Raw genomic sequence first — 27928 nt, forward strand, 5'->3', positions numbered from 1 at the left:
ACAACTCTGTTAGTTGTTACAGTCATCCAAGGATTGTTTGCTATAAATCTCCTCCTCCATTTTTGAGGATGTAGGTTTTTCCCCAGACTAAACCACAGAAGCAAAACAACCTCAAATTGTCTCTCTGGTCTTCAGCAGCTTTCGTGTGACTTAGCTGAAAATCTTTCAGTGGTTACTTCAAGTTCAACCTAGCAGCAAATAACATACCCTCGATCTTCTCTGCATTGTCAAAATTAATGCTACTTCTGGAGAAAATCTGTGGTGGTTGTCATGGAAATGTTCTACCCATCTTTTCTTTCCTAAAGATAGCACAGCATTGTCCACATTTTTTGATACTCCTGGCTACAGATAAAAACCTCTGGAGACCTGGTAAGGAATTTTCACTGTGTATTTCTTGGGTTTTTGTGCAACACCACTCAAGCCCCAAATGACACTTTATCCTTCTCAGTTTGTCTGCATAAAAACAAATTTTAGCAAAAATAAACTCACTATTCCTGGATGTCTGCATTTCCATAGGGCAAACATGATCCCAAATTTTTTTGCTGATTAAGACAAGAACCATACTGAATGTGGATGTATTCTAAGCACACATTTTTAGGGGAAATAAGAAGTTCTGCATTTCTCCTTGCTCATCAAGTCAAAGAAATTCTGAAGCACTGGGAAACACAGAGTCACTTACTGCCATGACCTACCTTGTCCTAAGCAATCATCTAGATAGGAATAAAAATTAACTCCCTGCCTTCTTAAATCAGCTATCACTGTCACTAGACTTAAGGGCTTTGCCAGAAGGAATACCTTGTGACTAATACTCTTGGATATTTCACATGTCAGAGGTACCGAAATGTAAAAATAAAGCCCTTCAAATCAAAAGCTGTACAATTATATATATATATATATATTCCACTTGTTTTACACATGTAATAGCATATATGTACCATATTTCATTATGTATACATAATGAAAATAAGATTACCAAACATACTCCCGATATTAAAGACTATTAGAGACAGACTTTCCTTCTTTGGAAATAGGGGCAAGAATACAAAAAAAAAATGCATTTCAGAAGTGTAGATCTATATATGACAGTCTGCCTCACAATGGGAATAGGTCAGAAGAGGAAGACTTGAAAATGAAGGCAGAATAGGAGTTTAAAGAGAAACAGTGTGATAAAAAATTATCAAAATATCCATGATTTGCCATATTATGAGAGTACATTTCCTAACTGAGGTGGCTGTCAGAAGGAAAGGAGTCACTGCAGGCAGACTTGGGAGCTCTGTTGTGCTGTCACACTGCTATCTCTCCTTTAGATTGCAGCCAGAGAGACACAGAAGAGATACAAGAGGCACCATCAGCCCTGAAGGACAACTCGTGTTAGAAATGGCACTGTCAAGCAGTCAGAGAATATGGAATTATTCAAGGAAGAAAAGCTTTACTTCCAAGGAGATTTTAGTTTGTTTACTGGCTCTGCCATGAAATTCTACATGTCCTGGAGAAGAAGTTTCCTCACAATCACACTTCTTGACATCAAGCCAAATACCTACAGCACAGCCTGGACAGATGTTTGAGCAATCCACTGAGCTCTGATTACAGGATACATCACCTTCTGACACTCTTCTGTGTGAGACCAGATAACCTATCCAATTCAAAAAGGCAGCCTGAAAGCAGCACTTGGTCATTCACTGCCCTCATGACCACATTTTCAAAAAAAAAAAAAAAAAAAATCAGTATTTTGGCCACAAATGTGTCTGGGTTTTTTTCCCTACAAAGTGTAGATTTTGGAAAGTCCTTCTGATTTGCTTTTTGGTAATTCACAGGCAACAAGTCAGGATGCTAACAGATGTAAATCTCGGAGAAGTAAACAGTCAGCTTTCTTGGAGAAGACAGACAACAAAAACCCTTCATAATAAAACCATGAATAATACAGGGCACAGAATGATAAAAGTATCACCTGGGATTAATGCTATTTCCCTGGAAAAACTTCTAGAGCAAAACCCTACATTTGGCATTATCCTACAGAGATGAAAACGTATCCACCAAGTCTCTATACTGTTGACAGTGTTGTCTGAGAGAAAAAGAAAAATAAAGAAAATCAACAGATTGACTTCTCTTTTCACTGCTGTCTCCTGTTTTTCAAAAGCCAGCTCAGCCAGATAAACACTTTGATGAGGTTGTATCAACTTCTAATGCAAAACTATTTGACAAACCATACTGGCTTACAGGGGTCTGTGGGAAGGCCCATATCACCTGAGGGACAGGGGTTTTACTTTCTCTCTGTCCTCAGACTCTTGTAAAGCTCAGGACTTCTAAAGGAAAGGACATTTAATCATCTCAACTACAAATAGCTATTGCTCAAGCAAAGCACAGCCAATTTCCAAGACTTCTGCTTACCTTTCTCTAGCTGTAAAAGAGTATTGGGAAACACGTCTCACAGTCACTATAAAATCAGCAGTTACAGTATTTGCAAAGATCTGTAAACTAAGTTTTGCTCCAGCCCTAACAAAGAAACAAAACAATCCTGTGAATTTCATTTTCTGTGGTTTATGAAAGCTGCAACAGCCGGACAGCAGGGATCCACACTCCTAGGGCAACGAGCATACAAGAACAATGGAGAAGAAAAGGAACCACCACCCTCTGCTATCCAAAAGGCCAGAAGATTAAAGGAGCTTCAAATGTAACATAAGAATGGTAGCCAAACATGAATAGAATGCATAGCCTCAAAACAGAGTTCAGACTTTAAGAGACTTTCTGTTAAAAACTGGAATTAAGAAGTGGATTTCTTCATGGAACTGCTGCCCATTTCCATATCTTTCAAATCTGCTTTATTTTGCAGGCTTCCTAGTCCTCTTAGGGTTTTTTCCCTTAATTCACAATTGTTTCTGTTCTAGCACTTTTATAACCCTGTGAAATAGCAAAACAAGTACTTACCCCCCTAATCTATGGCAAAGTTGGCATGTTCTAGCTCTAGACCACTTGGCAAGTTGGACTGTTTCTTGCTTAAAAACAAGAATAACCTTAAAACAATTAATACAAGACCTAAAAGACAAACAACATTGCACAACATGGAATGTGATATTACAAATTACAAACTTTAATATTGCTCAAAGGCAAAAAAAAAGAGGGGGGTAATACATTGTGTACTATCTGAACAACGTTGAGACACCTCTGTCAAATCTGCAGATTGTCACATTTCAACACCTCATCCTGACTTTCTTACCCACAAACAAAACAAAAAGGATGAAAAGTTGGCTAAAGTAAAGACAAACAACTACCACATCAAAGATATTTCTGCAAAATGACTGATCTTGAAGGGTTTATTGATTATATCTCCAGGTAACATTCAGAAAGATCTTCTGTCCTTACAAAAAAGTACCTATTTTTTAAGAGATGTACTTAAAACGAGGCCAACATCAGCTTGCCAGGCTGCTGATCTTCTTTACACTAAGAAAAAAAAATCAATAGGGAAAAAAATTAAGGAAATATATTTCTGGTTGCATAAAGAAACCAATCATTAACAGAAACAGAATTACGACACTTGGCACTACCTCAGAAACTGATCTGGCACATCAGCCTGTATTGCTAGTTAAACCCACTGACAGCCACAGAGCTGGACACTTAATTTTTAAAAGTCTGAGGACTGTGTAGGATTTTGGGGTTTTTTTTCTCTCTTTTGAAGAAACACTGCTGAACAGATTAAGAAGTAATGTGTTTACAAGGTTTACTGGAAAACAGTTTTAGCAGTTTTAGCAAGGCAACACCCGCAACAAAAGATTATATACAGTGTCTCTAGCACTTCACTATACGTTTACTACTATGAAGATATTTACAAGATGTTGTGTTCCATTTTTAAAAGGTCCATTTTGACTTAACAAGGCAGCAGATACAGTTTTCAACGTTCCAGAAAGCTTTTAACTTCAGTGAGAAGGTAAAAAAAACTGACTGTCAAAGTCAGCTCAATTTAAAATTAAAACATCTTCAAATTTGTTAACTGAGACTTTCTGACTTGAGCTGAAAACACAAAATTCCTTTGCTGCGTTCAAAGACGCAGCAGTGCAATAAATCTGTTTAAATTAAAAAACCCTCACTTTCATTTCTATAACCCCACGGTCCACAATCAACCTGGAACCAAAAGGTCCCACAAGTCACAACACAAAGCAGTAAGTGATGGGGAATTAAACTATTCAGCCACACAGGATTACACTGACATTAAAAAAAAAAACTCACATTAATGTGCCTGTCCACATGAAACAACAGAAGTGATTATTCCTGTGCGCCAAATGAAAAGGTAATCTGTTTTTCTTTTGAAGAGGAGATACATTTGTATTTTGATCAAGATTACAGCACATCCTCCCAGCACTCACAAAATGAGCTGGCCAACCATGTATTTTCTGTAAGGTCACATCTAAAAGAGGGACTGTTTGAAAAACCACATTTGACAGTCATCTGTCAGAAAAAAAGATCACTCTAACATTTCCAAAATCCTAACTTGCCTTAAACATTATTTATAAGTGAACAAGAGTGCACCTTTCAGAAATTCACACAACAAAAAGAAATCTCTGACAGTTTAAAACAAATTAGGTTAAAAATAAACTAAATTATTAATTAAGTTGACTTTGTAGTTTCAAGCAGCTTTTGTTTAGAGTTGGAAATATCAGAAGGCACTGAAAGCAAAGCTACCTCATGCTTCCCATGATGACAAATCTGCCTGCCACAATTGTATCATTTGCTGTGACTCAGCACTATGGAAGATATGTGTGCAAACCAACAAAATAACAGTAAATCAAAATTCTTCTGATTTCATCCTAGCTTTGGACATCAGCAATGAAAGAGTCACAAAGCACTGAGGTATCAGCCACATGGAGCCAAAACCCACAGGCACTTCCAAGCTTAGCTACACTCATTCTGCCTCCCTCATCCCATTTGCACCCAATACCCTCCTACCAAAAGCTCCTGAATCCAACTAACAGCACATTCACAGAGACACCTCTTTCTCTTTTCTGGTAACTTATCAATACCAAAAAAAAGGTAGAATAAGAACACATAGGCAGTTGAAGAAAAAATCACGTGGAAGCTCTACAAAGAATCCCTGTGTCTTTTAAGAGGCAGCCTGACCCTTTTGTCTGCTTTTCAGACAAAAACCACAACAACCTAATGTTAATCACAATATCATTACAGCACTTTATTTATAGATACTTATAGTTTGTGATCCACTAATAGGTGGCTTGTTTGCCCATTTTCATAATTCAACAGGTGAATTTCCTTTCAAGTGTTACCTTAGCACTAAATTTGACAGGCTTACAAAGGCCTGTTTCAAGATATGTTCAGGATGTTTAGCCACAGGGTATTTATTTTATGGTTTTAGAAGCAGCACATCACTTACATATAATCTCAACTTTATATAAAATAAAATAAAGATCTGTGTGTGTCAAACCAGTTGGCATCTCACAGAACACATGAATCCTCCTGCTGAGCCTGACAAGCACTCTGAACTACCAAAAAAAGCACAAAACCAGAGAAAATAAATACTCTGGATCACAAGGAAGCTGTCAGCAGCAGGTGACTGGCTAAATCTTCAATCTCATGTCCCACTCTGAAAGCTCAGAGTCCGTAACTCTCCACACACATCCAGGAACAGCTGTCTTTCAGTTCCAATGAGCTTCAGCCTCTGCCTCCGGATGACACTAAGCAATGATTTTGTTTCAATAAAGAGTTCACATTATTCCAAACCAAATTTCTTCTGTCACGGAACTCCATTTATTCCTGTCTAACATGAACAGACCAGCAGAAGCGACCCTGTGATGAGCAGTCTACCACAACTTCCTAAGACTTTCATACCTTCCTGCTACTAACATCCCTTATAAATCAATTCTGGTGAAAGAAAATTTACTGTCACCTTCTTAGACTACCTCTACTTTTTATCCTCAAAATGAATTATTAACTCTGCACAGTGTTTAATGCAATTTAAGACATTCAGGAGGTGGCATAATATCATTTCCAGTCCTCCTGGTCTACAGATTTTATATTCAGTAGAGGTTTTTAGAGTGTTTAGCTTAAAATTACCTCTTCTGTTTTTCCAGAGTCCCTTTACCTTGTCAACAATAATTTAAAAGCACTGATACTTCTACAGGCCTTGCATTCTACTGCTAGAATTTTGTATCTTGAAAACTCCACATTTATTCTTAGAAATAACATCGAGCAGTTTAATCCACTTACTTGCTTAACAGACTAAAAACTGTGACAAGGGTCTTTTTCTTCAGAGCAGAAAAAAGCTGACTTGCTTTCATAAAGCTGCCTCCATTCTCTGTAATTTACATCAGCATTTCTTCATTAGTATTATTATATTATTTAAGCAAGTACATCCATTATGCTTTCGCTCCTTAGTATGAAGCTGAATAATTTTTCTATCAGTTCAGCTTCCACTTGTTATGTGAAAAAGAGGTGGTCTGCTCTTTCTAACTTGTTTGTCCATTACATCATTCCAGAACCTCCTGTGCAGATATTTCAGCCACTTAGAATATTTCATCAAGTGTGTAATTCCTTTAATATCTTTTTTTTCTTGACTTGCTCACAGCCTACTAGGCTCGTTCACTATTTCCTTTGGCCTTCAGAAGTATTTAAACAAATACAATAAATTAAGCTATTTGCTGCTGCTCTTCTATTTCTCTGATGTTGCAAATTAACATTAAAGCCCCTAGCCCTAAATCACATCACTCAGGGTTTTTATGTGCTATATGCTATTTTGAAAAAACTTGATTTCAGTTTTTCAGGGAGGCACTGGCTTTACAGCCATTAACCTCTTGCCACAAAAGTTACATTTTTCAACCTAAGAAATTTTAGTTGCCTTTAAAGGTACACTTTTGTGCTCTTAAAGATAGAAATTGAGCCTCCTCAAGAACTCGTGAAACACTTCAGAAGAAAAAATTCACAACCCTTTTGAGAGACAAACAGAAAGATTTTAAAGCAAGCCTGCAGAAACAGGACCATAAAGAAAATGTATCATTCTATTAACATGAGCTTATTCAACAGAAGGGGAAGAAATTAAAAAAAAGAAAGTAAAGAGCACAGTATAGAAACATCAAAGCTGAAATAAGGCTGTCAAATAACCTGCTTAAATAAACATTTACACTTAGAAGTTTCTATAAAGAACCTTTCAGAAACTGCTACAAGTGACTGAAGGACTTTTTAGTTCTCTGGTGACTTGGGTCAGTGCTGCTGCCCATGGGCTGTTGCTGCCTTTCCATTTCCAAATGGACTAAACTGGGATTTCCCCAGGAGCCAGCACTCAGCTGAATATACAGGACCACATGAGCATGCCAGCTCTGAAGTCACCAACACAGAGAACACAGCATTGGAAAAAATCAGCACACGGCACACTGACAGCAAGAGGTGAACACCGTGGTACAGAGTCAGTGAGAGATGGGATGTAACAAAGACTCTGCTCTGAAGTTGGGGGTCAGTGGGGGGATGCCAAGCCCCAAAACAGTCACATCTCTCAGAAGGGAAGCATCACTGAATCTCTCTGAGAGACTGTGACAAGAAAATCCATGCTGAGAAAAATCCCTACCTCATGTGTCAGCTGAAGTTACCGTGCCTCAAGCTACGATTCATTTCCCCTGTGCCGATGGGTATGTCTAAAGGGTAATTAAAAGGTGCAAGCACAGTTCAAGTAGAAACTTCAAAACTCGTTTTGAATGAGCTAGTTCACATGGCAATGCAGGTGGTAACACTGAAAGGAGAACACTAATGAAGTTACAACAAAAACAAGGCCAAATACACAAAAGACCAGCTTGATACAACCTATTAATTTACACAGCACTTCATTAACAGCTGGAGGAAATTCTACTCTAGCTACTAACTGCCAGAGGTATATACAAAATAGCTTTAAAATAAAGAGCTTCTGAGGATAAAGTTGCAATCCCATTTCCTGAGAGCTCACTGACATATCCCAACTTTGCTAAGGCTGTCATTAACATCAAGCAGTCAGAGCAGAAAAAACGCCAGCAAACAAAAAAACCCAGAGGAACACCAGCTTGAAAAAGGATAAAGGGACCATTAAACACCACCATTCAGCACCATTTGGGAATTGTGCAGAAACAGCAGCCCGGTATTTTCACAGCTCATGACGTATCCTTTCAGCCCGGAGTTTCATTTTCATGAAACGCCCTCAAGAGGCAAAGCTGAAAATCATTGTTACAGGCACCGCGCTACGGGCAGCACAGATTTACAGGCGATGAATGGGACAAGTTTCTGCTGCATATAAAGTGTCCGGAACAGGACAACTGGAAACGGCCACCCAGCACTAACCTTCCATCGTACACAGGCAGTCAGAGAAATAACATCCTAAGTGAGATAATGCGAGCTACGGGTGACATTTGCAGGGAGACGGCAGAGCTTTTTTAAGAACAACTAACAACACAAGGGAAAAAATTCAAAAAACCAAAAACTTGGAAGATCCAGGAGAGAAAGTTTCCCTTCCCCTCCACGGAATCAATCAGGTTGGAAAAGACCTCTCAGATCAACCCAACACCACCATGCCAAACAGCCCAGGGCACTGAGCGCCACGTCCAGTCTGTCCTCAGGGACGGTGACTCCACCATCTCCTGGGGCAGCCCATTCCAACGCTTCTCGTGAAGAGACTCCTCCTGATGTCCAAGCTACACCTCCCCCGGCTCAGCTTACGACGATGCCCTCTCGTCCAGCCGATGCCGTGCCTCCGCTCGCACCCGGTCCCGCCGTGGGAGCAGCGGCAGCAGCACCGGGCGCCATCCCGTTCCCGCGGCGCGGGCTTGTCCGACTCCGCGCAGCCAACCAAGACGACTTCCAGAGCCGGCGCGCGGCCCCGCCACCGGCACAAGCCGAGAGAGTCCCTCCAGCCACGAGGAGCCCCTGCCCGGGCGGAGCAGGAGCCTCTCCCCATTTTCCCGCGCGAGGTCCCGGTGCCGGTGCCGGTCCCGGCCCACGCGCGCGCCGCTCCCGCCGCGCCGGCCCCGCCCCGCCCCGCGCGCGGCCCCCGCGCGCCTGTTGCGCGCGCGCGCACGGGCCGGGGGCTCGCGAGAGGGCTCCCGGCGCGCGCCGGCGGCACCCCCGGCCCGGGCCTCCCCTCCCCCCCCGCCACAGCCCGGGCCGCCCGCAGCCGATCCCCGCCCGGTGCCTCCTCCCGCGGGAACGCGGCCCCGCGCGCCGCCCGCCTGCCGGCACGCCCGCTGCGCCGGAGCCGAGGTAACGGGGCTCCCCCCCCCCGCCCCCGTACCTGCTGCCGGCCCGGCGCGGCTCCGCGCTGTCTCCTCTCGGGCCCGAGGCGCGCGAGCGCCGCTCCCTCCCTGCCTCCCTCCTTCCCTCCCTGCCTGCCCGGCGCTGGCTGGCAGCGGCACTGCGCACGCGCGCGGCGCGCCGCGGCGCCCTCTGGGAGGAAGAGCCCTTCCGGTGAGAGCGGCCGGCGGCGGCGGCGCCCTCCTCAGGACGGCGCGGCCCCGAAAGAAAGACTACGGCTCCCGGCAGGCAGCGCGCGCCGCCGCGCGGGCGCGCCTCTCCCGCCACGGGGCACGCCGGGAGTTGTAGTGCGACGGGCGGTGGCGCCGCGCCCGGGAGGGTTTGGGGAGAAGGGAGGAGGTGCCCCGTCCCTTCCCCGCCTGAGGGGCGCTGGCCGCCGGCCGGGGGTTGCGTTCTGGGACACGGAGGCGGTGGTGGCGATGGCGCAGCAGCCGCCAATGCCACGGCGGTGTTAGGCCCCAACGCGCCTCCCGCCAGCGCCGCCGCCAGGGAACTCCGTGCCGAAAGGGGCAGGGATGTTCCCGGGGCTGATACGGCCCGGAACGGCGCAGCGGGCTGATGTTTCCACTTTAATTAATGCAGGTCCCCTAGCGGCGGCCTCGGTGGCACCGCAGACCGCGGCGCTGCGGGTGCGGCAGGCAGCGGAGCCATTTCGTGTGCCACGGGCGGTGCCGCGGCCCCAGCGGCGGCTGGTGAGGCTCGGTGTGCGAGGCACGGACACTCACAGCGCATCGTGTGGCACAAGCGAGCCCGCACACCCACAGAGGAGCACGGGGTGATGGTGGCAGGAGGGGGAGCCCAGGCAGCACCCGCTTCCAGGCCTGTCCCAGGAGCCATCAGCCCAATAAAGGCCCATTTCAAGGAGCACAGTGGCAGGTGGGAACCCAAATTAAGGACTCAGGGAAAGGAAAACCCTGTCCAGCCCCATCCCAGGAGCCTCAGCCCCAGAGCACCTTTAGGATTAGAGGTGTAGCTGTATTCAGATGGACGAGATGCAGGGGAAGAGCATTTGGGGATTGCACAGGACTCATTAGGGAATGATTAGGGCAGGAGCCAGGGGTGATCTAGGTCACACAGAGAAACAAATAAAGCATACAGGAATAAAAGGGCCAGTCATGTGTCAATGGTTTGTGATGATTTGTCCACATCCTGCACCTGATCAGCGCAGCCTGTCGGGTCTTCCCATGAAACTCCTTTTGCACTTTGCCCTGCGTGAGGAACTCGTGGTCAGAGCACCACAGGGAGCTGCCTGCTGGGGGCTGGAGGGGCTGGGATTGAGGGGCAGCTGCTGGAAGGAGACACGCTGTACACGTGTGCAAATACTTGTGTAAATACACAGATATACACAGACACTCGCTAGTGCACCTCCGTCCTGCTCAGCTGGAGCAGAGTGTGGGATCAGGCTGCCAGTGCTGTGTGGGAGTGCTCTGTGTGGATGGATGTGTAATCTGTGTCCATGTGTGTTTGCTTAATTGGTGCATATGTGAATTTGTGCATGTTGGGAATACAAACTCTGGCTGGCTATTGCTTGGACATGGGCATGGGGCTGCAGCAGCCCCAGCAGCTCAGGCTACCAGATCTCAGACAATTTTGCCACATATATATATATATATATATATATATATATTTGTGTGTATACACACACTGGTATATTTCACAGGGCTTCATATAGAAGCACAGCATTTCTACCCATTGAATTGAGATAAGATAGATTAAAGCAGACAGGCAACAGCTTTCTCCCAGAGCATTTGCACAAAAAAAAACCACAAACAAACATACCAAAAAAAAAAAAAAACCAAAAAAACAAAACCAGTTCTGCTTTTCTTTCAGGGATTTCACATTTCTTGCACCCTACCTAAGCACATCTGTAATGCAGCAGGAGGTCTGGTTACAGTATTGGCTGGCATTCCTGATATACCTTGAATCAAATTAGCACAGTTATGGGTGGCAGCAGAGATCTTCAGGTTCTCCTGGTTTTGTTGAAAATCTGGTTTCAGATGCAACAGAGCTAATGCAATGCAGGTACAAGGATGAATTCCTGTTTCCTGTCTCTCTGCTCCCCACCAAGCCCATATTTTCAGGCATGGTGAGCTATGTTCATTCTGCATGTCTTGTGATAACCTGCCCTTAACAGCCACCACGGATGACACCTTTTTGGATCACAGTCATCACCTGCAGGCAAGGATTTGCAAAACTTGTGTGGAGCCTTGTGTGGGGTGAGGCTGTGAGGCAGCCTAGCAGAGAGACACAGGTCCAGGCTGTCTGGGTCTGTGTGGTCACAGAGCAAGGCATGGAAACAGCAAAAAGCACCACCAGAGTTCCAACTGTGTGAAAATAGAGATACCTGAGACCAGGCTGACATCAGGTGCAGGTAAAATTAAGACAGAAGGTAGCTTCATTTCTGACAACAACTTCTGAAGCCCTGAGAGTTTTTGTAATCTGAGTTAATTCACCTGGAGGAAATTTACTCTTAAACCGATACACAGTTTTGAGCAGAATTTTTCTTCATGCAAAAATGAGGCACACCCTCAGCATGTTTTTAAACACAGCCTGAAAAGATGACAACAACATTGAAGGCTGACAAATGACCGTGAGCTGGGGGAGGAAAAGTGGAAGTGGACAGAGTAAAGAGATCAGCCATCACGCTGTGATTGGGTTAAATTCAAGTTTAGGCAAAATACCCCTGGTTCTTGTTTTCCCCAGTGCAATGAGATGCCAGAAAATGGTATCACGATAATGCAGCCCTTTCTAAAAAAGGCCGCGGAGCCAGACTGCTGACCATATTTAGCTCTACTAAGTTGCAATTGGCACCAGCAAGCCTTGGTTGTCACCCACTGACATTTTGTTCAGCCCTAAAAATGAAAACAGTTGCCTGCAATGTTTCAAGCCATGAGAGTCACTGAGGACTCACAGATGGGAAAGAGAAAGATAAGGCAAAGTATCAAGTTCATAATGATTGAGGATCTCAAGGCCACCACAGCCAAAAGGGTTGTTCAGTGTTTCTGAGGCAGTGAGAGGTGGCAGCAAACAGCAGCAGGGCCACAAGGGATGTCTGCAGCCAGATGGGGTAAGCAGCCCCAGGGAGAAGCAGCACCCCCCGTCTGCACCCCTGAACCTCACCGGCATGGATGACCTGTCCATGCTCACCATCAGCATGAAGTGCTCACCATGGAGGTCACTATGAAATGCTTTAGTGAGTCCATGCCTGCACTACAAAATGACTGCTCTCCTCTGCTCCTTTGCCTTCCCAGGTTTGGCTGAGGAAGGGTGGGGCAGGGAGCTGTTCCCTCAGGCTTACTCTTGGTGGCTGGTGGGACCTTTTCACTGTGCAGGGGAGGGATTGAAGCTTGGGAGTGTTCTGGGGGTCCCCAGGAGGAGGGCAGGCACCTTTGCCCAGCTGCTCAAGTCTGGGCCATTCCCACTTTCCTCCCCTTATGTCCACCCTGCTTGGACAGATCAGAAAACCACCTTTGCTGTCTGTGCCAGCTGCTGTGTCCAGTGACAATTCCAACTGCAGAAACCACAAACTGGCGTGGGCACTAAGGGGAGTTAAGTTGTAAAGGGCAAACCTCCATCAGAGAGCAGCAGGGAGCTGATACAGGGCTGGGGAAGGGGTTTGATCTTTTCCTCTCATGCAGGGGACAAGGAGTGCTATTGGTTCTGCCTTTCCACTTGTCTGCAGAGCATCACTCCAGGAGTGACAGAGTTAACAAATACAGTGGAAGAGACAGCTCTGTAAGCTGAGCTACGTGATCACATGCACAGGTTTTATTTTTAACATCCCAAAACTACTTGATGTTTCTGCCTGGGCTTGCTCTGTGTCCTTCTGATCTCCTCTCTTTCTTTGTGTGCAGCTCTCCCTCACCCACCTCACTTCAGCCCAGCTGAGCACAACCAGGAGACAAGTGTTTGGTACGTGCACAGGGACTCTATGATCAAGGTAAGCCTTTGTAAATAGAGTTGGAGGTTTTTTTGGACAAACCTTTATGCACTGTAATGGTTACTGTAGCAAGCTATGAAAATCAAGACATCTTCAAAACAGCCTTAGTAATTAAGATGAAATAGAATAATCATGAGATGTCTTAAATGACACTCTAAAACAGAGGCAGCTGGTAACTGTGAGCACTTCTGTGACATACTGCTCTAAAAAAAACTCTCCATAATATATTCAGTGAATTAGCTGTAGTTTGCAGCACTGTATGCAGGATTTAAAAAAAAAAAACCCTAGGATGCTGATTGTAAGATGGGAGCTTCAGCAGCAAATCAGATGATAAATCAAAAATTCAATTTCTGTTATTTTCAGAAAATTCAGAGAAGACAAGAAGATACAGTAAGGGTCAGAGGAAAGGCAAGAGCAATCTCATGGCAAAAATGCTTATACTTAATATTAAGTGAGTTTTGTAGATTAAGACTGCAAACTTCATGTTGGCAATCTAGACTGAATGAAGTAAGAACTGCCAGAGTTAAATGTATTACTGTACCATTTAGTCTTGTGACTGCTTAGCAATTTTTATTCATTAATCATTTTTGGTTTTATTTTATTTTTATTTTATTACTTAAATCTTAACCGATAGCTCTGAGATTCTTTACACTGGGCACCTTTCAGAAAAGTATGTTAACGAGATTGTTACCAGAGCATAAAATAGATCCTGAGCCCAAAGAGAAAAAAAAAAAAACATTGTTTGGACCATTACCCTCCTTTTTTTTTTTTTTTCTTAAACTGCAACCAAACTGGACCTATTCTTTTAGAGCACTTGTTGAACTCAAACCAAGACCAAACCCATTTCCTAGTTACCAATGCAAAGTGAAAGTTTGCTTGACTGTGTCTACCAAGGACAGCACAGGGACCCCTGACATGTCCAAGGAGCAGCAGAGCAGCTCCATGGCACAGCCTGCTGATCTGCCTGTCTCCCACAGGACTCCCCAGCAATCCCAGCACATGATACTGATGCTGAGCTATCCTGCACTATGCCACCAGCCCAGGGGACCATTTCAGAACCTGGAATTTTTGGGTGTGTTTCTCTCAGATGACCTATGGCTACATTGCACCAGGTAGGGAGGAGCAAGAAACCTGGATTGCTGATCCAGGTGTTCTAGTGGGGAGTGCAGTGCAGGGTTCCCACCAGCAGTGCCTTGTGTTACCTGTGCCTCACTGCTCCGAAGTCTCCCTGCTCCTCCTGTTAACAGCTTTAGTGCGTTTCACCAGACAGAAATTGCACAAGCAAATTTTGGTGCCACTTTACTGCCTGTGTGCAGCACAGATTTTCCAGGCAAGGGGCATCTCCATGATCCTGCATGTCAGGTGTGGGGAGCTGAGGAGGACCTGCTGTGCTGTTCTGAGGACCTGAGCAACAGGCATGCTCTGGAAGAAAGGCAAGGAACATGGACTGAAGTCCTTGCCCAACTGATGCATTATACAGTGGATTTATTTTTTTCAGTATAAAGCAATTCCAACTTGTTCAGCAACTCTGAAATAGTGGTTATTGCCATGAAACACCACAGCCTCATCCAGATGATCCCCAGGTAGGAAATACAGGAAATTCTCACTGCTTCATCCTTCCGTTGTTGGGCTTATCCAACAAGTCAGTTGTTTCACAGAAAATACAGAAAATCTTACTCCTCCTCATGTCTTATGCTAAGGATTTGAAGTTCACCAGGATTGCCCTGGAATCAAAGTGCCCCTGTAAAATCCATGTGAACTTGTTCGAGGTCACCTCAAAAGTAGGTCTTGTTTATGCTGACTATTAGTGTTATTGATGAAGATTTCATCTACACCTTTAATTCTCCCTTCCCACCTGCCCTGAGCTGTACCATACTCACTGCCTGTCTCATTTAAAGCTTGGCTGGCAGCTTGTATGTACAAGGTCAGTCTGAATGGCAACTGCAGAGCAGGAATGCCATGAAGGACAGTGACCCACTGTGCTGAGTGCCAAGGGGGTCACCCAAGCTGTAGCTGACCCTGCTGTGGGTGTTGAGGTGTGGAGTTCCACTTATTTAGAGGTCTCCACGATTCCGGGTGGTAGCATTCTTGGATTTGCTTTTTATTTTGTGTCTAAGGAGGGGACTTAAGAAAACTTGGGCTCCTGGGATTCATGTACAAATGCAATACATTATGGTTTCCAATGGCACAGTGATTTTGTCCTCACCACTAAGAAATAAAAATATCTATTTAGCAAAAGAGACCCAAGTCTGATTTCTTGACAAGGTTGTTAAACAAGTAGTGATTGAGGAAGAGCAGTGCAGGAAAGGAAAAGAAAATCACTAGCAAAAGAAGACTTACTTGGTGTCCTAGAAAATGTGGTTCTACAGCTGGCTCTGCCAAAGTTTTTGTGCAGGAGGCATGCAACTGCAAATGAAACATAAGGACCTGAGCATCTCCATTCTTGGCATTTTTGCCTGGCATTTACATATTTGTATAAAATACCATATTTAATTCTATATATTTTCATCTTTCTAAACTTTAATTCTATATCTGCCAAATAGAAACAATAGTATTTTTCAACCTCAAGTGCTCCTCTAGAATTGCAAAGATAAATTCATTATTGTGAACACAATCAGATCTAAGATAGTAAATATACTGACATGAAAATTCTTATATTGTAAGAAAATTAATGACTATTCCCCTCAAGATTTCAGTATGATAAAGATGAGATAAATACTATATACTAGGTAACAAGGGTTAAAAGAAATAGAGAACACTGCCTATCTGCCAGTTCACCAAAAGTATTCACATTCTTCTGTTGTAACATTATATATAACTTCAGCATTCTTGGCTCCAGCATTTGGATGTGAACTTTCATGAGATTTTTTTAGGAGCTTGTTATCATGTTGTAAAATTTAGAAAGTTTGTTTTATGTTCATTTGCAATTTCATCTCAGAGGCACTTTTAAGGTCATTATCTGGGTTTCTGGTGGCCCTTTTTGATGTTTCTTCAAACTGGGAGGTACCCCTTGATTCTGTGCAAAGAGCTCAGGTACAATGTATGACCTTAGTATGTCAAATGGTCAGTCACATGCTAAATGAGAAAATACTTGTATTATTTTGGCTCATTGACTGCAAATTAATTAAATATATGTCTCCTGAAAATAAATTTTAATTGGTTTATAAACTGTAAGTTATTATCACTGAACAGGCCCACTCCAGACACAGACGTAGCTGCAGTTAAAATAGCAGCTGTATATTTTTAAACCTTACTTGATTTGCTGTCATGATGGTCTAAAAATATTTACCAAAGTGGACAGACTATGGACTGTAATGTGCATTCTTTCCTTACACAGTAGCTTGAACATGATTAAAGTAATCATTTCTGGTTTGTTTGGGTTTTTTGTTTCCTAACCCAGACCTTGAGAAATTTTGCAAGTTGCAAGGAATCAAGAAGTGTACAAGTTTAGAGAAATGTTTTGTCACCTGACTTATCTGTGTGTCATCTGCCTCTGGATCTTATGTATCAAACCTACTGAGGCAAAATTTGTAAACTTTCTGCTAAGTGTTTTGAGTTTTTAGTTTCTGTACTTGCAATCAACGAAACCACAGCCAACTAAATTATCAATTAAAATACAGAGCTCCTGACTACTGGCATGTCAGAATATAAGAAGCATTCAAACCCTGATAAATGCCAGAAAGAAACTCTCTGTCCCTTCTTCCTGTCCTCTATGTTCACAGATTTGACAATGAGAAGAGAGGAATAGATATCTTTTGTCTGAAAAGAACAGCATATACAAGTTAGAGATGAGGTAAACTAAACTAAAAAATGCCTGAATAACGAGGAAGACTGATTCTGCATCTGAATGATGTGATATGGTCACTCTTCATAAACAAAGCATGTATTTTCTTTCTCTACACATGATTTGGATGGGGTTTATTTCAGCATGCAACAATGTGAAAGCAGGCTTCTCTCCAGAAACTCTGTCATCAGCCTTTTCTGTGTTTTGAAGAACAATAAGGCCTATGCCTCTAATGTAGGGGGGGTTTTTATCAACTATTTCTTCCCAAGAGTTACTTTTGCAGTGGAAAGTATTGTTCACACAGTCATGTTTTTATTGCAGTGTAATGTACCCAGCCTTCCTCTGACCTTATGCAAGTCATGGCTGGTACTATTTTTAGAGATTATATTTGCAGCAAAATGCTACAAGAATGAGAGCGGCAAGGATGCCGCCAGTGTGAAATAAATCCATCTGTATCTCTGCTTCTCTGAGCTGCATAAAAGTAGATGTAACTGAACAGCCTAGAGCAGGACAGGTGCCACCCCAAACCACATGTATTTAAGGACTTGGTGTGGCTGAGGCCACCCTGGCCAGCACCCTGGTGTCACCTCTGTGCAGAAGCCAGTGTTTCCTAAGGCAAGGACGTTATAATGGGAAGTCACAAAGTTTTATTTTCTGCATTGCTGTCTTGAGCTCTTTCCCTCAAAGGTGATGATACCTTACACTTGAGAGTGCAAGTTTGTCTCTGAGTAAAGGTTCCCCAAGACTGTGCGTTCCTTTACTCTGCAGGGCCAAGAGGGAATGGGGTTAATTCATTAGGAGGTGTAAGCAGGTATTGATCAGCACTGGAAATTGCAAACGACGGAACAAAGTTGTGTTGAGCAATTAACGCACATCAAATTTTCAAATGTGAGTGTTGGTATTTAGTGCAGAGACCCACAAGCATTGCCTTTCCCAGACATCTTTCCTTCTCTGGTGGTGTTCATGGCTTCCACTGCCAGAGTGTAAAGGTGTGAAAGATGTGAAGTTTAGAGAACACCTTCAAGAAAGAGAGAGGAAGTTCTTTGCATAGAATCTCTTCCCCCGAGTCTGAGCCCACTTTCTCTGCAGCACACCTCTTCCCAGGGCTAGGTCACTTAACCCTAGGTTTGCAAAAGAAAACACATCTAGGTAAACAGTACTTTTCTTTAACTTGTTTTCTTTAACCTAGGAAAAATAAAACAAGTTATTTTACTACCAATACCTGTCTTTTCTCAGAGCCAAGTGAGAGTCTGTTGGACCTATGGTAGTTCTTACTGCATGAAATGGAGCAGGGGGGAGGGGTGTGTGAAGATTTGTCAACATTTTTTTACTATTTTCACATAAAAAAGAAAAGCATCCTGGGTCCTGTTTGAAAACAAAACTTGAGTTCCTCCTTATCATTAGCTTTTTTCTTTCCACAAAGATTCACAGTGATTCCAGAATCAGGCTGGAATGCAACTCCTGTAGTAAGGAGCAGGAAGTGAAAAGTTGGGAGGTTTCTTCTTGCAGCAGGTCTTCTATGGGCCAAGTTACTGATTCCAGTTGAAGGTATCCAGGGAAGTAGGGACTGAGCAGCCTCTAGTTCTGTAAGCAAACAATTGGAGTGTAAATCAGGAAAGCAGAGTAAAGAGGGCCAAGGAAACCAGCTCTTACCCAGGCTGTTTTCCACAGTGGGAGCTGGCATCCTGAAGACAATTCTCACTCTTGACCTTGGTGGTGTAGAGCAAAGGAAGGTTCATTGTTCAACATTCGTGTCTTTGTGGGGAGAAGAGAAGAGGCCTAGGCCAAATCTAGAGAGGAAAAAAGAATGTCATTTTTCCTGTTCAGTGTTGAGGTAGTGGGATGCTCCTTTACTGTGTCCCTAGCGGTCTTGATTTCAGCAGCCTGGTGAAATATTGGGACAGAGAACAGCTCATACCCAGCAGCCTGAGCTAAGGAGTAAAGACCTTGTCTGTACGTGTGCTGCTTCCAGGCCAGGCTGTACTGTGGGGGCTGGCAGCCACTTTCTCACAGCCTCATTCCCACCACAAGGGCACGTGAGCACCTCCCGTGTGGAAACCAGCTGTGGGCATGGAGGGCCTGTGGCCATCCTCCTTCCTTCAGACAATAACTCTTGTCTTCTTGCCTTTGCCACACACAGCACCGGGCCCAGAAAGCTCCCCCTGGGCAACACAGGCACTGCGAGCGATGCTTCAGCCGGCACTGCCGCGCGCCCATTGAGGTCTCCGTGTCCTGCATGGTGATCAGCTGCCGCCTCCACTGCGGGGCCACCTTCCACATGTGCAAGGAGGAGGAGCACAAACTGCTCTGCCCCTTGGAGCAGGTGTCCTGCCTCAACTCAGCCTATGGCTGCCCTTTCTCCATGGCCCGCTTTAAGCTGGGGAAGCACCTCCAGGTCTGTCCAGCCAGTGTTGTGTGCTGCTCGATGGAGTGGAACCGCTGGCCAAACGTGGATTCAGACACAACGCTGCACAAGAATATTATGAAAGAGGCCTTGAATGAAGAATGTCTGGACACAGCTTTGGCACTCAGAGACCAGAAGATACTTTTCAGGGCTTTGAAAGTAGCTGAATTATTTCCAGAGTGGAGGAAAGAGGACGAACTGAAAGAACTAATGGATCAAGCCATGGGTGGGGAAGCAGGTGCTGTGGGAGGAGCTGCCTGTGGTTCCCAAGAGGGCAATGACCAGTCTGAGCTCAGCCAGCGTGAGCGGGAAGATCTGGCAAAAGACAAAGAGGGAATGGATCTGGGGAGTTACAAAACATGGGAGAACATTTTCAGCAAAGAGCTTCTGGCTTGCCAGGTAACAGGCTCAGCAACCAGCTCAGGGCAAAAGACAGAGGAGGCTTCCAAGAAAGCAGCAGCAGCCTCTCGTGCTGCCAGCTCCACAGAGAAGGCAAAGGAAGGACCTGATGGTGCAGAAGAGGGAAAGAGCCAAAAGTCTGAACAAGTAACACCGAGCAGAGAACTGAATGGACTGGCTCCCTGGCAGGAAGGGGTGCTGGAGAGGCTGAAGAAGGAAGTCGGTGTGGCAGATTACAACATGTATCTGGTACATCACGGGGGAATGCTCATCCGCTTTGGCCAGATGGCTGCTTGCACTCCCAGAGAAAAAGACTTTGTCTATGGCAACTTGGAAGCCCAGGAGGTGAAAACTGTCTATACCTTCAAAGTGCCAGTCAGTTACTGTGGCAAAAGAGCACGACTAGGAGATGCACTGGGCCACAAGATGCCAACTTCAGACAAGTCAGTGGATACCTCAGAACTGGGAATAAACATAGAAGAACTACCTAAGACAAATATAGTTGAAGCCACACTGCTGTGTGCTCTGGAGAAAGAGCTGAAAGGCCATGAGATCTCTGAAGCAAGAGGTATCGATGGACTCTTTGTGGATTTTGCAACACAGACATACAGCTTTCCTTTGGAGCCCTTCTCCTCCAGTGCAGTTCTAGCAGATATTCTGGATGAAAACAGCCCACCAGAACTGCACATGGAGCTCTACACTGAATGTGTAACCAGAAGACACAACAAAAGCAGTTCAGCTTTCACGTTCACTTGCAGTCATTTCTTTAGGAGGGATGAGTTCCCATTCCACTTCAAGAATGTGCACGCTGATATCCAGTCATGCCTGGATGGATGGTTCCAGCATCGCTGCCCACTGGCCTACTTGGGGTGTCCTTTTGTCCAAAATCACTTCCGCCCCGAGGGACTAAAGGCCAAGGTTATTTACAGCAAGCCTCTCAAGACATTTGCTATTAAGCCAGAAGTGGACACCCTTCTTGCTGAACCAGGCAATTCCATAGTGGATTGTCGAGGGAGAAACAAGGACTTGCTGAGCAGCCTCCCAGTGGAAGTGCTCAAGTACATTGCAGGATTCCTGGACAGCTTCAGTTTATCTCAGCTATCACAAGTGTCAGTGCTCATGAGGGACATCTGTGCCACTCTTCTTCAAGAGAGGGGAATGGTCCTGCTGGTCTGGGAGAAAAAAAGATATTCCCATGGTGGTACTTCTTGGAGAGCTCGGAAAAAGGCAAGTGACTGTGACACTGGGAGAAAGAGTCATGAGTTCTCTTCAGATAAAACGTGGGAATGACAAGAAAAGCTGCATATAAACATGCAGACGTGGGGAAGGTTCATGAGGTTGTGAATTTGCATGGGGGTTTGTTTTCAGGGCCCAGGGCTGCAGAGTGCAGTACATCTAGCAAAAGGATGAAGGTGTAACTAGACATTCTCTGACTAGCTGAAAGTGCCCACCCAAGCTCATCTTGGGTTACCCGTTTCCATGTGCACCATTTCTAGGCACTGAGAACTAAGAATTCCTGATATTTAAGTATTACCATCCCCATTAAAAATGGCAGGTGATAACTAAAGCAGCAAAACCAGCAAGTTTGAGGTACATAACAATCCAGACCCCCTTTTCACTTGCTATGCCAGCCCTGCACCATCAGACATTCATTGCAGTCTCCAGAGTGAGTAATGCACACCCATTGTAAGCACAGACAGATATTTAAAATCCTCATTTCCTCTCCCCAACTCCTGTCTCCTCTCTTGCATTAGATCTGGCAGTTCAGCAGCCTGTTCTCCAGAGTTCACAACTGGCAGCGCAGCGATGTCCCGAGCATGTCGGAGCACCTGAGGAATTGTCCCTTCTACCAGGCAGAGCACAGGACAGACCCCGTGCTGCTGACGGGCATGAGCGAATCCCGGGAGCAGACTCGAAAGACTTTGGTCTCTACTTTCAAGCACAGAGTCTGAACAACTTTCTTCCCCTCTGACATGCTCCCTTCAGGGCTCTGAGATGAAGATTTGGGGATTCAGGTGTAAAGATTGTTGCTTCCAACTCTCCTTTGGACGTACAAAATTGGCTTCTCCCCAACTGCGTTTGAAACCTCTGCATTTTTTTCCCCTGCATTAAATTGTTAAAGCTTCAACCACTGCTTACTAACATCACATGCTTTCTGTTTTCTGTTCCTGGTTTAATACAGCATCCTGAAGAAAGCAATGAGGATCTTATTTGAAAACAGCATTTTTACATCCTTGAAGGTAGGCTGGTGCTCCTTTACCATGTGCCTGAGAGAAGCAAGAGCGGTTAATTTACTTAGCTCAAATAGATCTGAAACACCTTAGTTTTGTCTGGAAAGCCAAGTTCTTGGAGCACAAGTAGGTGCCCTCCTGCCTGGCAGACCTAGGGACTGCTAACCTGCTCTGAGACGTGGGCAGAAGGAAAGGACACCCCAAAATTAGGTGAATTAATTAGAACTCCAGTGAGAACTTGGGAATTCACTCTGCAGCCACAGACCATCATTTAGGACCCTGACTAAGGCAAGCACACCCAGCTGAGTGCAAGCCTAAAGCTGAGCTCATGGGAGCATTCAAACCAAACCAAAGCAAGCAAACTTGTTCTTTGTTAGAAGTAACCAAGTGCAAACAATTTCAGAGCCTCCATTGACTTTTTATATTTTAAGGTAACAACTTTCTGTTGTTTTATCTGAAAATTCATTAAAGCCATTAAAGAATATTTGAAGTCATTTTTAGGCTGCCTTACCAACTCACTTTTGCAGTTGTAAATTGCAAATTCTAATTGCAAGCAAATGAAAACAGGATGTCAAAGAAATAATATTCTTTTCCATAAAAGGAAAGTAATTCAGTAACCCATTCAGTAACAGTTAGTATGGATAATGTTTGCTTCAGCTGAATGGTCTGGAGCATAGCATTTTTGCAGAGCAGAAGAGTGATTAGGATTTGGTTTATCTTTTAATAAATACACTAACTGAAACCAGAATGGGCTTGCTGAGGCAACAGATGAGAGGGAACAGGCATGTTACCAGCAGTGTCTGTCTCATTACACTACTTGAAACCATTCCAGTGGTGCTAGTCAGAAATGCCATGGATGTGGTGGTGGGTGAGATTCCTCTGAAACAGCCATAAATTTATTTGTCAGCTTAGGACAATTTCCAGCCACTGCACAGCCACAGGGTGCTGACTCACATCCTTTCTTTTTTAAGTTCATAGCCAGAAGTGTGAGCTCAGGACAGGTCTGGCTTTCATCTCTCTGTCTTGGGCAGGAGAACCTAGCTGGGAGCTGGGATATTTGCTGGCATGGACCACTACTCTTCTCACCTGGTCTGGCCAGGTGCAAACTGGCTCAGGCAGATGGATATGTGCTGCACTTGCCATCCTTGACCCTGGTGCAGATCTGGGATGAGGTGGCCATGCAAGGAGCCCTCTCTTACCCAGAGATGCACCTGAGTGCTTGGTAACCAAAGGCATGAATTGTGTGGTGACCCAAACCACCCTGAGTGCAGCTCAGCCTTGCCTGCACCTGCAGCTTAAGTGATCCCTGTGAGATTTTTAACCAGATGAGGATATTTTTCATTTCCAGACACACACCTTCAAGAGCTTACAGTCTGAGCTGTGAGGACAATGGAATGGTCCCAGGAACAAGAAAAGTAGCACTTCTTTTTCTTTTTCTTTTTCTTTTTTCTTTTTCTTTTTCTTTTTCTTTTTCTTTTTCTTTTTCTTTTTCTTTTTCTTTTTCTTTTTCTTTTTCTTTTTCTTTTTCTTTTTCTTTTTCTTTTTCTTTTTCTTTTTCTTTTTGTCTTTTTCTTTTTCTTTTTTTTCTTTTTCTGTCTCTCTTCTTTCTCTTCTTCTTTCTCTCCTTTCTCTTCTTTTTCTTTATGCTACTCTATTTTCTGCCCCTAGAGATCCTTTCTGGGAAGTCTCATAATGCTTTAGATATGAAATAAACTTCTCTGCACAGGTATCCTGTAGAAAACTCAAGCAGCATCCCAGGTTTATGAAGAGAAAAGGGAAGGAAATGAACACATGGAATCTAAGCTGGGCCAGGAGCAGTTAAAACCACTCTGATCCTTCATCCTGATGTTTAAGCCACTGCACAAAAACAAACTGTCCATCCTTTAAAGCTGCTTACAAAACCTCACCTGTCCTCAAAACATTCCATATAACATGAGCTGCCCAATATTATCTCCTTGTTTTACCCAGCTGACAAAGTTGACAGACGTGAAAACATACAGCCAGAATTCCTAGACTTCCTAGGTCTCTAGGAATTCCTAAGAGACTTAGAATTCCTAAGTCTCTACATCAGGGCCTCATTCTTCACTTATCATGTTTCAAAATCATCTGATTTTGAAATATGCCGAGCACCCAGCTGTAGCTGCAGACCACAGTATCTGCAAATGCATGTCCAAAAACTGGGTGCCAGAATCTACGCTGGGTTCTTGAAAATGGAGCCACTTACTTTTATGGATAATTTGGGGAGGATGGAAAAAGGGTTACTTAAATAATAGGTCTCAGAGTAAGTCAGTGTTCAAGGCTGGCAGGAGACCATGAAAAATTTCAGCCTGTGAACAAGATCTCACATGATCAGCCACTTTAGGTGCTGTGAAGTGCTGTGGCTGCCCTGAACTTTTGGCCTGTGTTAGGTGTGAATTTTGCTCATTTTACCTTTAGTGCCAGTGTCTCCAGCACCACTGTCTCTTTCTGCTTCTGGCTGCCTTCTGTCAGTTCCAGAGGATTTTGTTCTTGCCACTCCCTGCTCCTGGAGATGCCATGACTTCAGTTACAGCCTTATAAAAATGGATCCTGCTTCTTCCCTCTACAGGAGGTGCCTGAGTCAGACTTCAGGGGGATGCAACCTTTGGAAATACAATGGTTGATGGTGCAGGTCAGAGTTAGGAATATCACAACCTCTACCTCGTGGGATCAGCCAGGGTGTGCATGGAACATCCAGGATAATTTCCCTTCTGGTATTCCTACAGGCCATAGAGAGACACAAAGTGTTCATTCATAGAGAGAGATATTTGCTCCTGTGAATACATAGGTGTATTTCTGTAAACTGTAAATTTGATTAAGTAACTTTCAGCATATCCAGTCAAAGCTGAAAATCCACAGCCAAAATCTTCAGGTTAGTCTGGTCAACCTGATCTGGGAGAGGCAAAGCTGTACAGGGAAGGGGAGATCACCCTTGCATTTCTGCATACCCACCTGGCCAATGTCAGCAGGGAGCTGCTTCTCACTTCATCCCAGCTTTACCAGGAGTGGAGAGCTGTGGGATGGTGTCAGATGCAGTTTTATTAATCAAAGGGACATGCCAAGCTAGCTCAGTGTTGATGGTTCTGCCATTAGCAGAATCAGAAGATTTAGGAGCTGGAAGGAACTGAATTTTCCTGCACTGTGTGTCTTGGTGAGCACAATGCTGGCTTATTTAAAAGGTGAGAGGCTCTGGTTTGGGTTCAGCAAGTCCTTAGCTCCTGGTCTGAGTTTGTAATTTGGAAAAGAAAACTGGTTAAATCTCAGCTTGAGTAATTTGATTAGAAAAAACTGAGCATGTGGTGTTTTTCAAAATAGTCTATTGTTTTGGCAGGGTCTGAACTGGAAAAGGGGATCCAATTCCAGCAGAGCATTGAGGTTGCTCTCAGTCCAGCCCCCACACTCTGGATCTTCATGACTTTGATCTTGTTTGTGCTGTCCACAAGTCCTGTGAAGTGCAAGAGCAATACTCCACACACCCCAGGCTGGCGTGTCTTGCAGTGTTTCCTCTCACTGGAAGAGTGGAAGTGAAATGAAGGAATCGTGGAAATCAGAAAGGTCAGAGCAGGGCAAAAAAACTCAAGAGAAGACAGGAAACAGAAAAGGTAATGGGTTTGGATAGAGAGACCTGCCTCGTTGTAGGTGGTGTCAGGAGAGGCAAGAGGAGATGGGTGAAAGGGCACAGGAATGAAAGGAGTTGGGATGTGCTGCCAAAACCAGAGGTTTTCTGGATAAAAGCATTTCCTTGACAAAGACTCTGGAAATTCCCAACTGGTGCTATACAGTAACATGGGGCAGATGATAATTTTTAGGGGGTGAAAGGGCAAGTGACCTACTGACATGTATCCTAAGTCTGGGTTGAAGGATGGATTTTTTTGATGGACCTCCAACTCCCAAAACTGAGAGAGCACAGATAAGGTGACGTTTATCTGAACAGTGCCTGTTGTTTTGTGAAACTCTGTAACTCCTTGTTGCATTCTTAGGAATAAAAATTATTACGGTATTAAAAAAAATCCATTCAAATTCAGGTCTTACCTTTTTTTCTTGACTTCATCACATAAATGTATGTTTTGCCTTCAAAGCAGGTGTGGCAGTTCCTGTACTCTCATATTCATTATGCTCCTGTCCTCTGCTCTGCTTTTCATTATCATTTTCCTGGTTGAAGACTTTCATTTATGTACGTTTTATATTTATTTAATTTTAACAAATATTTTTAGGTTTGACCTCATCCTCTTTGCAAGCCACTTTCTCCTTCCTGGTTGAGGTATTTACTTAAATGAAAAGCTATCTCTTCTTTAAAAAAACCATTTTCCAGATTAATGCTACATTATATCTACAAACATATGAAGGAACATTTTCTCCTTACCCTTCACTTTATGGCTGTTCATCCAGGTAGCTACAGAGGGGCTTTTGCTTCTTTGCTTTGCATGTTCCAGATCTCTGTCAGAAATTCTGAGCATCTTTCACATGCAGTTTCCTTACCACTGCATTCCACACTAAAGAGTCTCAAATTCCTTGGGGGTTTAATTTCTTTTGAAACAAAACATGCATGTGCAGTGCAGGCTTATTCTTATTTATCTTCCCACAGAATTTATATGTAAGGAAATTATGATCACACGCTCCAAATTTATTTTTGATGGCCACCTGCTCTATGACTTAATTGCTATTTACAGCTAACAAATCTTTTGTAAGTTCAGTGATGGTTTGGTGAAGGAATTTGTCGTGTCATGCTGAGAATCATAGGCCTGAGGGCCATTATGATGATGAGAGATGATTCACTGGTCCATAACTCTGAAGCTATTTTCCCCATGTTGGCAGAGTCCTTACTGGGGTTTATCTCTTTTAATATTTGCTCTCTCCCTACATATCCAGGTATGAACTCAAGCAGTTCATGGCTGGCACTAAGCTGCACCAGAGAAAAGCCTCTTTTAGCTTTCGAGTTCCATCTAATCAACCTGTGACATCATACATGTGATATTAATGAACTGGTTTTATTTTCCTTTCTACCAGCCCTGAACAGCAGAATTTTTTACACCGGAGATGTCTGTTAAACAACCATGTTCCTGGTGCTTGCCTGATGTCCAGTTTACACCCGGTGTTGTTTCCTACCAATATCTAGAAGGTGGTTACAAAGACAATGGAGCCAAGGTCTTCTCAATATTAACAGCTGATGTGATCAAGGGACAGTGGCAGCAAGCTGAAACTTGGTATGTTCAGGCTGAACCTCAGGAATGAGTTTTTTACCAGAAGGGTAAAAAAGCAGCACTGGAACAGGTCCCCAGAAAGGTGGCAGTATCTCCACTCTTGGAAGGTTTCCAGATTTGGTTGAACAAAATTATGGTGACCTGAGAGTGAGTCAGAGGTTGGACCAGAGACCTCTGGAGTCTCCTCCCAGCATCACTCCTCTGATTCCACAGCATCACTTGAGATTCCCTCAGTGCACCGGCACCTGTCCCCTGGCCTCACCTGCTTCCCCTAGCTGAACCAGATGGTCCTTTGGCTGCTGCTTTTGTCTGCTGCTGCTTCTCTCATCACAATGAGTGCATTCTTTCCCCTCGATGTCTAGGCCTCTGCTCGCTGATACCTCCTTATCTGTCATCACATAGTGATTTAGCAGGTTTTGATCTCCCTGAGTAGGAAAACAGATCCACAGGCTCTCCCAGCAGCTGTAGCACCACTGAATGGCTCCCTTGAACTCGATGCCTTCATGGTAAAGCTGTGCTTTGCTGGAATGTGTGGGTGCCCCTCTGAGAGCATGGATAATGCTGGACAATGACCTGTAGGGCCAGGGAGCACAGGTGAGTGCATCTCAGACTGGCAGGGACTCACAGGGTGTGCTGGTAGGTGTGTGTGACCTTACCCTGGAGAGGCAGTGGGAGCACCAGGCA

General features: G+C 44.3%; 2 protein-coding genes across 7 annotated transcripts in view; one reads left to right on the forward strand and one right to left on the reverse strand.

Moving 5' to 3' along the window:
- KPNA1 (karyopherin subunit alpha 1) overlaps positions 1-9403 on the reverse strand; it is a 58655-nt gene extending 49252 nt beyond the window's left edge. The window contains exon 1 of one of the 3 annotated variants that reach the window (XM_064410383.1): positions 9248-9403. Coding sequence is in view for 1 of the 3 variants with exons in the window: in XM_064410382.1 (XP_064266452.1) it covers positions 8302-8308 (7 nt within the window). In the remaining 2 variants the exon portion in view is untranslated. Of the gene's footprint in view, positions 1-6210; positions 6230-8301; positions 8321-9247 lie in introns of those variants that run through there. The other 2 variants (XM_064410382.1, XM_064410384.1) reach the window with 2 other exon arrangements.
- Positions 9060-26251, forward strand: FBXO40 (F-box protein 40). Of its 4 annotated transcripts, XM_064410379.1 has the most exons (6): positions 9060-9216; positions 9850-10143; positions 12906-13032; positions 13122-13207; positions 19132-21021; positions 21549-21922. In XM_064410379.1, the coding sequence occupies exons 4-6, from the start codon at positions 13199-13201 to the stop codon at positions 21744-21746; spliced, it is 2097 nt and encodes a 698-aa protein (XP_064266449.1). In that variant the 5' UTR covers positions 9060-9216; positions 9850-10143; positions 12906-13032; positions 13122-13198; the 3' UTR covers positions 21747-21922. The 4 variants fall into 4 exon arrangements, 3 of the variants coding, with proteins under 3 accessions (XP_064266449.1, XP_064266450.1, XP_064266451.1); XM_064410380.1 differs by lacking the exon at positions 12906-13032; XM_064410381.1 differs by lacking the exons at positions 9060-9216; positions 9850-10143 and adding an exon at positions 11080-11638.
- The last annotated feature ends 1677 nt before the right edge of the window (positions 26252-27928 follow it).

This window comes from Passer domesticus, chromosome 2 (assembly GCF_036417665.1).
Source record: "Passer domesticus isolate bPasDom1 chromosome 2, bPasDom1.hap1, whole genome shotgun sequence".
Lineage (NCBI taxonomy): Eukaryota > Metazoa > Chordata > Aves > Passeriformes > Passeridae > Passer > Passer domesticus.